The sequence below is a fragment of the Salvia miltiorrhiza genome, chromosome 1 (genome assembly GCF_028751815.1).
Source record: "Salvia miltiorrhiza cultivar Shanhuang (shh) chromosome 1, IMPLAD_Smil_shh, whole genome shotgun sequence".
NCBI classification, from domain to species: Eukaryota; Viridiplantae; Streptophyta; class Magnoliopsida; order Lamiales; family Lamiaceae; genus Salvia; species Salvia miltiorrhiza.
This window is the reverse complement of record NC_080387.1, coordinates 68,201,437-68,215,385: the sequence shown is the minus strand read 5'-3', so window position 1 is coordinate 68,215,385 and position 13,949 is coordinate 68,201,437. Positions and strand designations below refer to the sequence as shown.

At 36.2% G+C, this 13,949-nt stretch overlaps 3 protein-coding genes across 5 annotated transcripts; all 3 read left to right on the top strand.

Annotated features, from left to right (window-relative positions):
- Positions 1–795: 795 nt before the first annotated feature.
- Positions 796–2,755, top strand: LOC131005424 (uncharacterized). 2 transcript variants are annotated; one of them, XM_057932419.1, is made up of 2 exons: positions 796–941; positions 1,791–2,755. In XM_057932419.1, the coding sequence occupies exon 2, from the start codon at positions 1,814–1,816 to the stop codon at positions 2,477–2,479; it is 666 nt and encodes a 221-aa protein (XP_057788402.1). In that variant the 5' UTR covers positions 796–941; positions 1,791–1,813; the 3' UTR covers positions 2,480–2,755. The 2 variants fall into 2 exon arrangements, with proteins under 2 accessions (XP_057788402.1, XP_057788400.1); XM_057932417.1 differs by lacking the exon at positions 796–941 and adding an exon at positions 949–1,056.
- Positions 2,756–3,255: 500 nt separating this feature from the next.
- On the top strand, positions 3,256–6,701 carry LOC131005363 (cytochrome c biogenesis protein CCS1, chloroplastic). The gene is made up of 8 exons (XM_057932294.1): positions 3,256–3,853; positions 4,210–4,429; positions 4,531–4,642; positions 4,904–5,176; positions 5,258–5,523; positions 5,600–5,756; positions 5,836–5,919; positions 6,060–6,701. Exons 1-8 carry the CDS (start codon positions 3,403–3,405, stop codon positions 6,213–6,215), a joined length of 1,719 nt encoding a protein of 572 aa, XP_057788277.1. The 5' UTR covers positions 3,256–3,402; the 3' UTR covers positions 6,216–6,701.
- A 2,611-nt stretch (positions 6,702–9,312) lies between these two features.
- Positions 9,313–12,492, top strand: LOC131005368 (protein DETOXIFICATION 33-like). Of its 2 annotated transcripts, none has more exons than XM_057932301.1 (7): positions 9,313–9,782; positions 10,019–10,560; positions 10,677–10,763; positions 11,331–11,387; positions 11,481–11,719; positions 11,814–12,019; positions 12,111–12,492. In XM_057932301.1, exons 1-7 carry the CDS (start codon positions 9,471–9,473, stop codon positions 12,210–12,212), a joined length of 1,545 nt encoding a protein of 514 aa, XP_057788284.1. In that variant the 5' UTR covers positions 9,313–9,470; the 3' UTR covers positions 12,213–12,492. The 2 variants fall into 2 exon arrangements, with proteins under 2 accessions (XP_057788284.1, XP_057788283.1); XM_057932300.1 differs by having other exon boundaries at positions 9,362–9,782; positions 10,023–10,560.
- The last annotated feature ends 1,457 nt before the right edge of the window (positions 12,493–13,949 follow it).

Here is a 13,949-nt window from a genome sequence, read left to right as displayed (position 1 = left end):
ATTTTTTAACAATCTTTTAAATTTTTTGTTATTTTATTTGTAGTTTGTGTATTTTAAAAATAATAATAATTAAAAAGGTTATTAAAAAATTACAAAAAAATTACAATATATAGAAAATAATAAAACTAACTAAATTCTATTTTATTTTGAACCAAAAATTTTAAATAAATTTATTTTATAAAGTATTTCATCATATTTTATCCGGACAAATTTTGTCCAAATAGCATTATTGTTATGGTTATGGCAGCTGAGTGTTGATCCGACACGTCCCAAAACACACACGTGAACGCGTCAAAAAAAAATGTGATAGAAAACGTTGCGTTCCAAGAGTTATGATTAAAATAAAAACTTCGATGACTGGAAATTGAATCATAAGAGTGATATTTTTTTTTATTTTTTTTAAATTATTACACAAAAAAGTAAAAATACACTCACACTCTAACCTCTTAAATGACTCGAACCTCCGACGTATTGGTTGAAGGAGAAACGTCTTACTAACAGACTGCGTTTTATCGCCAATTGAAACTGAATCATAAGAGTGATATTATTAACAATATTAATAATATATATGTATTAATTTATAATTTCATAGATGTTGGTACCTTGTTGTAAAAAATTTCAAACATTAGAATATAAAATGCTAGTAGCATATTCCCATTAAAAAACAAAGAGTATATATTCCCTTTTTTTAATTTCTTAATAGCGGTTAAGTTTAATTTTGTGTTTATTTTCGAACGGCCCACAGTGACCGACCATTTGTTGGGAGGCAGCTCAATGAACCGAGATCCATTATAAAATTACCTGTATTTGCATTTTGGTCCCTGTAAAATCTCGTAATTCCTCTCTGTTTTTATCTTTTCCACGCTCACAACTTCCATAAATTTACGGCATATATTTCTAATCCCACCTACCTTGTTGTATTTGCTATACTACTCCAGGAGGTTAGATTCCCCTATTTTCACTCACTTTAATTCATGCATACATTGTAAATTCTACCTGATCTGTACAATTATCATTGCAATTTAGATCTATTTCAGCTCTTTTATATGTTTTCTGGTGAATATCTAATTTCTCCCGATTATGTTTGTGTCTGTCTTTTTTTGGGGGAAAATTCTAAAATTTGTGTTTTTAGTGTTTTTATTGTGAATTCTTGTTTTATGTATTGGATTTTAGTATTCAGTGAGTGTTTAATAATTTGGAGTAGCTTGATTTTGGGATGGTTTAAGATTGAGGGAACAGTGGTGTTTATTGAATGCTTGAAGCTGTGTGATTGAAATTTTCAGATAATTTTTAAATATGTTTAGTGGACTGGAATTTATTTATTTTTTCGATAATCTGATTATCTGCAGTTGTTAATTGAAACTGATCCGAAGTTAGGTTCAATCCGATTTTACTTGTGTTAGGATGGATGATGCATTCTATATGTTAAAATCTGATTTATACTTTCTGGATTAAAATAATTGTTTGAATTGCTCTTTGATAAGATTTTTTTGAATCTAAATAGGAAGATTATTGCTTGATCTACATATCATTCAGAAGGTCATAATTATTTCTTTTAGGTTTTGTGTAAGTTGTGTTTTTGATGTATTGTTTTGCTGTTCTTTTAGAATGTGAGGATCGGTTCAACTAGTGAATTTATGACTGAGTTGTTACTTTTGTTTAGCTGATTCACATTTTTTGCTTTCCTCCTTTATTCATGTGATTCATATGCTGTTTAAAATTGATTTTTGCATCATGTATAAGCATATATAAATCAGAATATTCTTGTTGTATTGATTACAACCGAACAGATTCAAGGCTCCGTGCTGTACATATGGATTGTGGTTTTGGTGAATCAATGGACGCCTCTTCTTCAGCTGACGTAGCGTACGATACAGGGAATTTCGAATGCAACATCTGTTTTGAACTAGCGCAAGAACCAATTGTGACGCTATGCGGCCATCTCTACTGCTGGCCGTGCCTATACCAATGGCTCCGGCTCCACTCACATTGCCACGAGTGCCCCGTTTGCAAGGCCATTGTACAGGAGGAGAAGCTGATCCCTATATACGGAAGGGGGAAATCAAATTGTGACCCTAGGTCCCGATCGCTCCCCGGCATTCCTGTTCCAAATCGACCGATGGGGCAGAGACCACAGACTGCCCCTCGTGTAGATATGAACTATGTCCGACCAAACGAGCTGGACCCCATCACGGGAGCCATGCCGATGGCAGCTGCAAGATTCGGCCACCTGACGCTGTCGACCCTCTTTGGCGCCCTGCCTGCCATCTTCAACCTCCAGGTGCACGGGTTCCACGACGCCACCGTGTACGGGGCCACCTCCGGAGCCCCCTACCTGTTCTCGAGCTCCTTTCACGGAGGCTATGTTCATGGCTTTCATAACTATCATACTGCTCCAATAGAGTGGAAACCAATTCTTTGGAAGATTATATTTGTCCTCGTCGGTATTTTCCTACTCCTGCATCTAATTCTTGCATGATGACTCAAAATCAAATCTGGTGCAGGACTTAGAAACTAAGTTATGCAACTGTATATTTTTAGTTCAATAGGAATATTCCACTTGTGTGTCACAGACTAAATAATATATGATAGATAACAGTTTAGTGATCAGGGACTACGCTTTCCTGTAGCTACTACGACGTCGTCCGCTTCAGTTTTCTTTGCTCAAATAAAAAATCGAATGCGGATTTTTATGTATCTCTAGGTTGATCTGTAATTACCTCGCCACCTAATGGAGTAACTCGTTATGTATTTATTAGCTGTTTCTGCTCCTCTCTGTGTGTTTGTGATCCTTTGCTAAAGCTGTTTTTTGGATATTTTAGAGAAGAAAGCTCCAAAATGTCTGATTTGGACGGTTCTTGAAAATATCTGCAATTTGGTATGAACACTTTCTTTAGTTTTATTTTATTTTACACATCATTTGAACGTTTATTCCAAGTTTATCGATTGCCCGTCTCATTTTCTTAGTATATTTAAGCAATCTTATTTATCTCGCAAGACAAATCGAAAGGAAAATCATCAATGATTTAAACTATTAATCTAAGGGTTGAATAACATTGGTGTTTAAGAGTTTCATTTTAAATGTGAGTGGTGTAGTGTGAGCTTATTATTATAAATGGAAGTAATAAATTCATTTGTGAACAGATCGAAAAGAAAATTGTGACAATTTTGGATGATTTATTTCTATAATAATTTCATGAAAATCAACAAAATAAATAAATAAATGTACTAGTAGTGTTATATAATTATGAGTGGCCCAATAGATAGCCACACACCAAATTTCTTATGGGTTGTGGATAAAGTAGCAACCAACGGCCAACGTGATCGTTGTTACGCCTTTAACATTAACAAAACAGAGAAACAACTCGTATTACCTGTCTCTCTTCACTCCTTCGCAATCCAATGAAGACTCTGAATTCAAGAATCCTATCCAAGATTCAGTTGCAAAACCCAAGAAACGACCTCAAATTCAGAACCCAATTTTCATTTCCCAGCAACTCGCTTCTCTGCAGTTCACGCAGTGTAATAAATGGCGGCACACTCACTCTCACTCTCACTCTCACTCTATATTACGGTAGCAGAAAGACTGTGTTTTCTGAGCTCAGAACCTCTGAGAATAAGAGTACAGCAAAGGGCAAGAAGAAGAGCTCACAAGCGCCTACGACGACCAAGATTGAGGCACCTGAGCCCGGCCGAGCGCCGGCGGTTTCTGGAGGCGGACCTCCGCCGCCGCCAATTAAGAAAGGCCGTTCTTGGAAATTGAAGGGTTTTCCCAAAAAAGTTCTCTCTGTTCTCTCAAATTTGCCTCTGGCTATTGCTGAGATGTTTGCAGTTGCTGGTCTGATGGCTTTAGGTAGTAATTGCTCATTCACATTTTCATTTGCTTAATTTTTGAGTTTAATACCTGAGTTTGGGCTTGATGATGCTATATTAGCTGCTCCATTTATTGTTTCCAAATGATGTGATGCAAAATCAACATATGCTAAATCATCAGATGCCTGATTGTTTGAACTTTTCTATAATTTTATTGGCATCATTTTCTTCCAGATTCTTGAATTGAATTGTTATTGTAACTGTATAATTGTTGCCTTCACTGCCAAGCAGGAGGAGTTTTCCATGTAGCATTTCTGGAATATGTAGTTAAATTTCTGCAAATCTGTTTGTAACTTGTACACACACTGAATAATCAAACCCGAATTTTTTATGCAGGAACATTCGTACCACAAGGCGAGGCGCCAAGTTTCTATTTTGAGAAGTTCCCTGAAGACAATCCAGTCCTCGGATTCTTCACATGGAGGTTGATTCTCGCCCTCGGCTTTGACCATATGTTCTCATCTCCTGTGTTCCTGGGAACATTGATTCTCTTGGGAGCATCACTTATGGCTTGTACATACACAACACAGATCCCCTTAGTGAAGGTAGCAAGAAGGTTTGTTTTGTATCCAATCTGATAATATTGCTGTCTCCTGCCTTTTTGCTACCCTTGTATTGGATACACTCCTAGTTGAGAACATAAGTCCTTGTCTGCAGGTGGTCTTTCTTACACTCGGCTGACTCAATTCGTAAGCAGGAATATTCTGATACCTTGCCAAATGCATCGGTTCAGGATTTGGGCGTTATTCTAATGGGTGCTGGATACGAAGTATATTTCTTCATCCTTGTGTTTTAAGTTCTATTTGCTTAGATGTCTAGAGAGTCGCTCTAAACTTCATGGATGCCAATCAAGTTTTTAGTTGTTTAAACTTAACATCATGTAATCTATGAAGTGAATGTGGAGCTTATATATTCCTCAATCGTGGAAGATGTATGCAAAATCTTGTATTGATATATACTTAGATAGCTTTTGGTTTTCTGGCTTGTTGAAAATGACAACCATATAAATACAATTATGTCTCCGTTTTAGGTGTTTCTAAAGGGGCCATCATTATATGCCTTCAGGGGGCTGGCGGGTAGGGTTGCCCCGATTGGAGTGCATTTATCATTGCTGCTAATAATGGCAGGCGGCACTCTTAGCGCTGCTGGAAGTTTCCGAGGGTCTGTGACAGTTCCACAGGGTTTGAACTTTGTCGTGGGGGATGTATTGGGACCGAATGGATTCCTATCTACTCCTTCAGAATCCTTCAACACCGAGGTTCATGTTAATAGATTCTCAATGGACTACTATCAAAGTGGAGAGGTATATGAGCACAATTTTGGAGATAAAAAGATTGAAACTTTTGAGTTTCCATCATCTTAAATACTTTTTTCTTGATTTCAGGTTTCACAGTTTTATAGTGATCTTTCACTTGTTGATCTTAACGGCAAGGAGGTGATGAGAGAAACAATAAGCGTGAATCATCCTTTAAGATACGGCGGATTCACCATATATCAGACAGATTGGAGTCTGTCTGCCCTACAAGTGATGAAGGACGATGAAGGACCGTTTAATTTGGCTTTGGCGCCACTGCAAATCAACGGGGACAAGAAGCTTTACGGAACCTTCCTGCCTATCTCAGATGCTGACTCTACTAATCTCAAAGGAATGTAAGCTCATTAACTCATGTCAATCTATCATACTCTTTTGCAGGCTTCTCGTTGTTGATACACTATCGTTTTCTAGATCAATGCTAGCTCGTGATATGCAATCAATCGTCCTTTATGATCAAGAAGGAAAATTTGCTGGAGTCAGACGGCCAAACTCAAAACTCCCCATTGAGATTGATGGCGTGAAAATTGAAGTGTTAGAGGCTATTGGCAGTACCGGCCTTGAACTAAAGGTAACGAGATGATAAGTTCAAGCAGAACGCACTCCTCTTGATTTTCGTCTAATGTTTGTTTGTTTCGTCTTGTGCACAGACTGATCCCGGGGTGCCTATTGTTTATGGTGGCTTTGGTGTTCTCATGCTCACCACCTGCATCAGCTTTTTATCTCATTCACAGGTAAGAAAAACAAACAAAATCTCTCTTCTTTTTTTGATTAGTTGAGTAATAGAGAAATCTTGCATCAATAATCATAATTTTCATCATAAAAAGTCACACTAATCTCTGGCTTCTCATTGCACTTCACTCAAATCAAAAAGATCTGGGCCTTGCAAGATGGAACTACAGTGGTTATAGGAGGTAAAACAAATCGAGCTAAGGGCGAATTTCCCGAGGATATGAACTACCTACTTGATCAAGTTCCTGAAATAGTTGATTCTTCTGCTTTAGAGCAACCAAAAACTATCAGTGGCTAGTTTCAACCCATCATACAAATGAGGGAGCCCTACGACGTAGGAATTTTGAGTCAAATCCATACTCTATAGGTCTAAGAAAACGACATCACTATGATTATAGATCGAGAAGATGGTTGTTGAAAAGGGAAACTGAGACATCACAGTTAGATGAGACGTTTGCCTCTCGCAGACGTATTTTTCTCTCCATTTCTAATCTCTTGAGAGACTGTAAGAGGTTCATATCTCAACAACAGATCATTTGTAGCTCTCCAAATTCGGAGGGTGCAGACACATTCTTGGTAGCATGCCTTGTATTATATACTACATACATATACATATACAGATCAAGAAATAACAGATTTGGATGTTCCAAAATCTTGATTTCATTATGTAGCTGGAACAATATGCAGCTTTGAATGCTTTTATAAGCTACATAATATTGTTCAGGTCTCTATATATGGATGCTCTTCATTTGGAAATGTTAAGATTACGTTTTATGATATGGCATTACCGGTTTAGCATTTTTCGGGCTTTTTTCTTTTTATTTATCGTGAATGATGGAATCGTTGCACATATGCTATGTAGTCCTTTTATTAGTAGCATAACAAACTTCCGCGTCGTTAATATGTTTGCTCGCGTCAATCATGAACTTTTGGGATATGCGATGACTACACCAAACATGTAGTGTTGATACATCTGAGAATTCTTAATTGGCTAGTTGTATAGAGACAATCCTAAGTAATAGAACTAGGAATGTCAATCGGGTCAGGTTTATTGGAATCGGGCTATTTTCAATTCGGATGCATATGGATTTTGATTCATATGCATGCATGTGGTGTTATGAAAGAGATGAATGTATGAGGAGGACTTGTGTGGGCAGGCACTAAGTGCATAATCAATACTAATATAATATATCATGCTTGTATATTATTGTGTGTATGTGTGTGTTAAATTATTAAACAAATATAAGTACATCTATATAAAAGAATCAACGCCAGCCAGTAATGGGTTTTGAAGATGAATTAATGTAAGTACATAAAGGACAATTTCGTCTTTTATGATATAATATTATACAAATATTAAGAGAAAATGATTTTTTTTTTTTGAAATTACAAGAGGTATCTGAATATAATCAATTATACAAGAGGTATCTGAATATAATCAATTATACAATTTGCAGGCAGATGGAACCTCACCACCACTTAATCGGTGGAAAAACATCACCGCACGCAGATAAGATTAAACCCAAAACCCATATTAAATGGAAAAATGATTTCTAATGTGCTTAATAATATGTTTATTGTTTTTCGAATAAGAATATCCGAATGTCTCGTTTCTTGTCGCGGTTTGACCTTAATTGTTAAATATTGTTTATGTCGCTGGAATGTAACTGAACTCGAAATAAACAATCCTAAAAACTTTCCCTAATCATGAAAGGCATCATAGTCAAAGAAATCGGAGACAAATTTATCAAAAAGTATAGGTTTGTTGGAGAATAAATTAAAGAGTTATCTTGGACTACTTTTTGCAAGATATTTTAATTTTCATGTACCGACTCCTCGTTGAAACTTGAATGTATACAAAATATAAATATATATAGTATCTTATTTAAAAAATAAAACAAAAAATAAATCTTCACCAAAGCACAAAGATACGTGCACATCCTAGAGGGAGAGAGAGGTAATGTGGGGAGGTGAAGAAACATTTTTCAAATGAAAGTTAAAAGTCAACATTATCACGAAACCACTAACAAGTGTTTGGTGATTTTGATCACGTCGAGTGCAAAGTCATCGCCTAAGATTTATTTACTTAATCATTATGTGATAAAGTTATCTCAAGATTTTAATGAAATTACAGTAGGTGATTTTAGTAAGTTCTTTAATTGTTATTTATCACGTGACATTAATGTTTATTCGCTTTTATGACTTTAATATGCTATTTAAGAATCTTTTCACATATACAATTAGGGTTGTATACGAACCGAGCCGAGCCGAATACCTCCAAGCTCGGGCTCGGTTCGTGAAGATTTGGTTCGGCTCGAGCTCGAATTCGAGCCTAAAAATGAGCTCGAGCTCGGCTCGCTTATATAATACCAAGCTCGAGTTTGGTTCGAATTCGACTCGTTAATTATTCATTTATCTCGAGCTCGGCTCGAATTTCAATCTCGATTTCGAGCTTGGTTCGAATTATTTATATATTAAGGTTTCATTAAAATAAAAAAATTATATTTGTTCAATTACTAGACTATTTATGAATCATAATTTATATTTATTTTTAACAAATAGATAATTTATCAAGTTAGTAGTAATTTTTTTTAATTGTGAGTATTATTTTTATTATTTAAAATATATTTAACAAATAAAATATATAAAATTATTATTTAATGAACGTATTCGCGAGCCTATTCGCAAATAGGCTCGCGAATAGGTTCGAGCCGAACATGTTCGCGAGCTCACGAGCCGGACATGCACAGGCTCGAGTTCGGCTCAATAATTTTATCGAGCTCGGATTCGGGCTCGAGTTCTGCGCGTTTAGAAAACGAACGAATTTCGAACGAGCTTTTTAGAATCGAGCCCCGAATAGTTCGCGAGCGGCTTGGTTCGTTTGCACCCCTATATACAATCATCTTGTTCGAGGATTAATTTATAGTTCTCCAAACCTATTCTAGCATATGACTAGGTGAGCTTATTAATTCCAATTTATCAACCAAATCCCTTTTTTTCTTTTTTACTTTATCAACTAAATCTAAATCGAATTATTCACATAATTCGATATTTCTCAATATAAATTATTCCGTAAATCATATCTAGATGAAAGTAAAACTATAATTATACTCGATCACACGATAAACCAACTCAATTATCCTTTTCACATCTACACTAGGATTCACTTCACAGAAAATGTAGACACACACGAGATGTAATTTCATAAAGTTTTATTCCAAAACAAGGAAATTAAAAATAATTTTTATCCCAATCAGTAATTCATCATCTACTCTCACCAGTCCTCTTCCAACATCAATATTCAACTATATAATAAAATAATAATAATGATCAATGAAACAGCACCGAATTAAATACCAGAAAAACTGCATATAATCTATTTAAGCCAACCAATCACAACCTAATCCTTTGTTCGTATATATAGGTAGTCAGTTGAGTAAACATTTCCTTGAAGCAACAATCCTAAGTGGGGCCTATTTAATGGTTTGTGAAAGATCCGTGACAAACAATATTTCCAGATCTCGTCACAAATTATATATACATAGTTTATACTATGAAAAACAAACACAGCCAAAAGCAAAAGCAAGAACAAGAGCAAGAACTCCACCTCTTACTACAAAACAACATGGAGCCCAAAAGCTTCGACATCGAACCCCACCAAAATCCTACCAAGTCCCTCAAGGCCAAAACATGGGACGAATCGAAGAAGATGTGGGAGATCGCCGCGCCGGCCATCCTCGCCACCGTCGCCCAGTTCTCCATCGGAGTCGTCACCATCGCCTTCGTCGGCCATCTCGGCGAGCTCGAGCTCGCCGCCGTCTCCATCGTCCAGAACGTGCTCGAGGGCTTCGTCTACGGCATAATGGTCAGTATATACCATATTAATAATAATCTAGCCATTTTAACATAGTAAATATAAAAACTAGTCACTATGATTATTTTTTATCTTTGCAATATGAAAATGGCTGTTTTGGTCTCGTCCCCTTAAAAGGCGGAAATGCTACTCGCATGATCATTTACCAAGTCCAGAAAGAACAACATGTTTAATCTAATTTTTAAAAAAAGAAAGAAAAAAGATTTGATTGTTGGAATTATTATTAGCTAGGAATGGGAAGCGCGCTGGAGACGCTGTGCGGGCAGGCGGTGGGCGGCGGGCGATACGAGATGCTGGGAATCTATATGCAGAGATCATGCATCATAACTCTCGTCACCGCCTTGTTCCTCACGCCTCTCTACATCTTCACGTCGCCGATCTTGAAGCTCCTCCGCCAGAAACACGAAATCGCCGACCTCGCCGGAAAATACGCGCAGTGGGTCATCCCTCAGCTCTTCGCCTACGCCGTCAATTTTCCGGTGCAGAAGTTTCTGCAGGCGCAGAGCAAGATATGGGTCATGACCGTAATCTCCGTCGCCGTTTTGGGATTCCACGTCGTTTTGAACTGGATTCTGATCACCAAGCTCGACAAGGGCCTCGCCGGCGCCGCCGTAGCCGAGAACGTGTCGTGGTGGCTCGTCGTTTTGGCGCAGGTTATTTATGTCGTCGCCGGTTTCTTCCCGGAATCGTGGACCGGGTTTTCGATGTCGGCGTTTAAATCGCTTCTTGGTTTTGTGAAGCTGTCGCTTGCGTCGGCTGTCATGCTGTGGTGAGTTCTTCTCTTCTCTTCTCTTCGGAAATTAATGAACATTCATTTTAATTATATGTAATGTGATTAGTGTTGAAATTCATCTTGTCTTCTTTTCTTTTTCTTGGTTAATGCAGCCTGGAATTGTGGTATTACACCATTGTCATCCTCATGGTTGGGTGGTTGAAGAATCCAGAGATCGCCGTCGATGCTATATCTATTTGGTTACATTCTCTCTCTCTTTTTTCCCCCCCTCAATGGTTGATTACAAAATAAATCATGAAGTTATGCTTGTTTTGTAATTTTGATTTTACTTTTAAATCTTTGTAAATACATGCCAATTTTTTATAATTGGGGCTTTCCTAATTTTTCCGACGATACGAATGATAATGTGGATCGAAAAGATGACGTGGGTCCTAGCACAAACTAAAGTAGTATAAGAGCACTCCCAGCAGAAATCTCAAAATTATGCTCTTATATTCTTCCCTAAAGCTTTCCTATTTAATTTTAGGCCTAAATTTAGAGTTAATGATGCATTTAGGTGATCTGCTGAGAATGCTCTAATACATTTCATTTTTCTGCTCAATTGCACACTAAAATGATGTCGTTTCGGAAAATCGGGGAAGCCTCAATTGCAGTTATAAGAAAGATTTTGTATTTACTAATAAAGATTTGAAAGTGAGGTCAAAATTACAAAATAAGTATAATTAAATTCGTATTTTATTTTGCAATCTTGTATATATCCATAACATTATATTCTACTTACATTCTTGATTTGATCAAAATGGCAGCATGAATGTAGAGCTTTGGATATTGATGATCACTCTCGGCTTCAATGCCGCAATCAGGTAACATTTCCAGTCCTACCAAAACTTTAGAAATTACAAGTAAAAATTGTAGTAGTAAATTTTTTTACTGTGAGCTAATTGGGTACTTTGCAGTGTTCGTGTTGGAAATGAACTGGGAGCTAATAATCCTGAAGCTGCAAAATTTGCTGTGACAGTAGCTGTGGTTACATCAACAATATTGGGCAGTATATTCACAATAGCAGTGATTGCAACCCAAAACTCCTTCCCCAAATTGTTTTCTAGCAATAAGGAAGTCATAAATGAGACATCCAAATTGGCCTATTTCTTGGCAGCAACCATTTTCCTCAACAGCATCCAACCAATACTACATGGTAAACCTTCATTCTAGTACATATATATATTGTGTGTGTGTGTGTGTGTCTGAATCATGACCCGAACCGAACAACTCTGTCCTTGTCCTGGCAGGGGTGGCGGTTGGGGCGGGGTGGCAGGTCTCCGTTGCTGTAATAAACGTAGTTTGCTATTATCTGTTTGGCCTTCCCTTTGGTGCGTTGCTGGGCTACAAACTCGGCTTTGGTGTCAAAGGAATCTGGCTCGGGATGTTGGCCGGTTGCTTGCTCCAAACCGTCATATTGTCTATAAACGTGCTTCGGACTAAATGGAGCCAAGAGGTTTGGACATTATACTTAACTTCAAATTAAAACTCAATTTTCATTACTATATTTGAAGTGATTCAACGACTGAAATGTTGTCTGAATGCAGGCTTTGTATGCGGAGGAGAGAATTAAGTCTCACGGCACCTCAGCTTTGGCTCAAAATGGGAGTGCAGAAAATGGATTGGTCACAAACAGTCAACAACATTGAATGGGGATTTCAACATTTAGTATTTTGTATTTTTATTTATTATTTAAATCGATGATCATAATTTGAGAAGATACAGTAGCATAGGTTAGAATATACTGTTAGCAATTTTTGCACTTTACTGTTGTGATATTGCTGAATTAGATTTTTATTGAAAAGAAGAAAAAAGAAAAAATCTGGAAAAAAAACTCATTGATAACTGTTATGATATCGACAATGTATGTAAATGGGGCAGAGAATTGAGCTCTAATTAAATGTACCTTTTTTTCTTTCTTGTCTTGCATATGAATGTCTTCATTTCTGTAGTCGGTAAAGTTGTGATATTGCAATGTATGTAATGGGGCAGAGAATTGATCTCTAACTGAATCTACCTTTTTTTCCTTTCTTAACTTGCATATTGACATTGTAAAGTTGTGATATTTAACAATGTCTTCTTTTTTGTAGTAGGGGTATTTTGTTTCTATTGTATTATGAATTTATGATTTTATGTTTCGAAAATAAGAGAAAAGACTGAAATATGAAAAAGAATAGAGATTCCAAATTTGTGAAATATACGTGCATAAATCTACTTTCTTCGTCCCCTAATTTCATGTCCCTTTTGTTATTTTACTTTGTCTGCCAATTTCATGTCTATTTTTAATAAAATTACTCCACACAACTCCATAAAAGGTGGATATGTGACTCAATTTTAATCACTTTAACACTCTCATAAATATGTGACCCTTGTGTCAATTTTATTCAATCACCAAATTTCATGTCTATTTTTATATTTATTTTACTTTTAAAAAAATTGGTGAGACATTTATTCCACTCACAACTCACTCAATCATTTTATTAAAATTTGTTTCATTTTCAAAGGGATATGATATTGGGGAACAATGAAATATTATTTAAGATTATTTTGTTTATTTGTAATGATAAAATTGACACACTGTTTTCCTATTATATCCTATCTATTCATGCACAATAAAATAAATGTCAATTTTAAATATTTAAGTGTATGATATGAAACTTTATTAGAAGTATCATGTCAGGAAAAGAGGTAAAAAGATAGCAAGAAAAGAAAAATAGAAGATTTAAACTGGGCTTGAAGCAAACTAGGAGGCCCGTTTACGAATGTAAAGGCAAATTTGTTGGGGCTTGAAGACCAAGCAGTAAGGAGACTATAAGTAGGCTTCATTAAAAATTACAGCTATGATTGTGCCCAGAAACAAAATTGAAATTTATTTAATTATTAAGATTTATTTTTTTAATTGCCACATACATGTGATACATTTAAGAACGAGAGACCAAGTTTAATCCCCACTTCCCTCACCCAACTAAAAATCAATGTATTTTTCAAATTATAAAATATATACTACTAGTATTTAATAAAATTATAGTACTAAAGAAATGTCACTGTTGAAGAACTAAATAAACACCCACTACCAATGCATGTAAGAGAGTAAACGATGCAGACAGACAATAGAGGTAAGTGGAAATGATGTGATCATAGAGAAATTGAATCTATACATAGCTTCAATTAATCTTGGAGCTTAAGATGAAGGCTTGGTGCTGCCGTGCAGATACGAGGAAAAAATTTAAAAGTTACAATTGTTTAATTAGATATGAGATCAGTCTTTAGGTGATAGATTGTTGAGTTCTTAAGCATGATCAAATTAGAATTGGAGTCTATGGACTTGGGAGAATTATAATCAAATTAGGGTTCTCCTTATTAAGGTTTTTTTTTTCCGTCGTATA

Bases quoted from the DNA above. Each gene is read 5' to 3' on its own strand.
- LOC131005363 (XM_057932294.1), top strand. From the start codon at position 3,403: ATGAAGACTCTGAATTCAAGAATCCTATCCAAGATTCAGTTGCAAAAC. The intron at 4,430-4,530 runs GTTTGTTTTGTA...CCTTGTCTGCAG, and splicing joins TTAGTGAAGGTAGCAAGAAG to GTGGTCTTTCTTACACTCGG. The intron at 5,757-5,835 runs GTAACGAGATGA...TCTTGTGCACAG, and splicing joins GTACCGGCCTTGAACTAAAG to ACTGATCCCGGGGTGCCTAT.
- LOC131005368 (XM_057932300.1), top strand. From the start codon at position 9,398: ATGGTTTGTGAAAGATCCGTGACAAACAATATTTCCAGATCTCGTCAC. The intron at 10,561-10,676 runs GTGAGTTCTTCT...TGGTTAATGCAG, and splicing joins GCGTCGGCTGTCATGCTGTG to CCTGGAATTGTGGTATTACA. The intron at 11,388-11,480 runs GTAACATTTCCA...GGTACTTTGCAG, and splicing joins GGCTTCAATGCCGCAATCAG to TGTTCGTGTTGGAAATGAAC.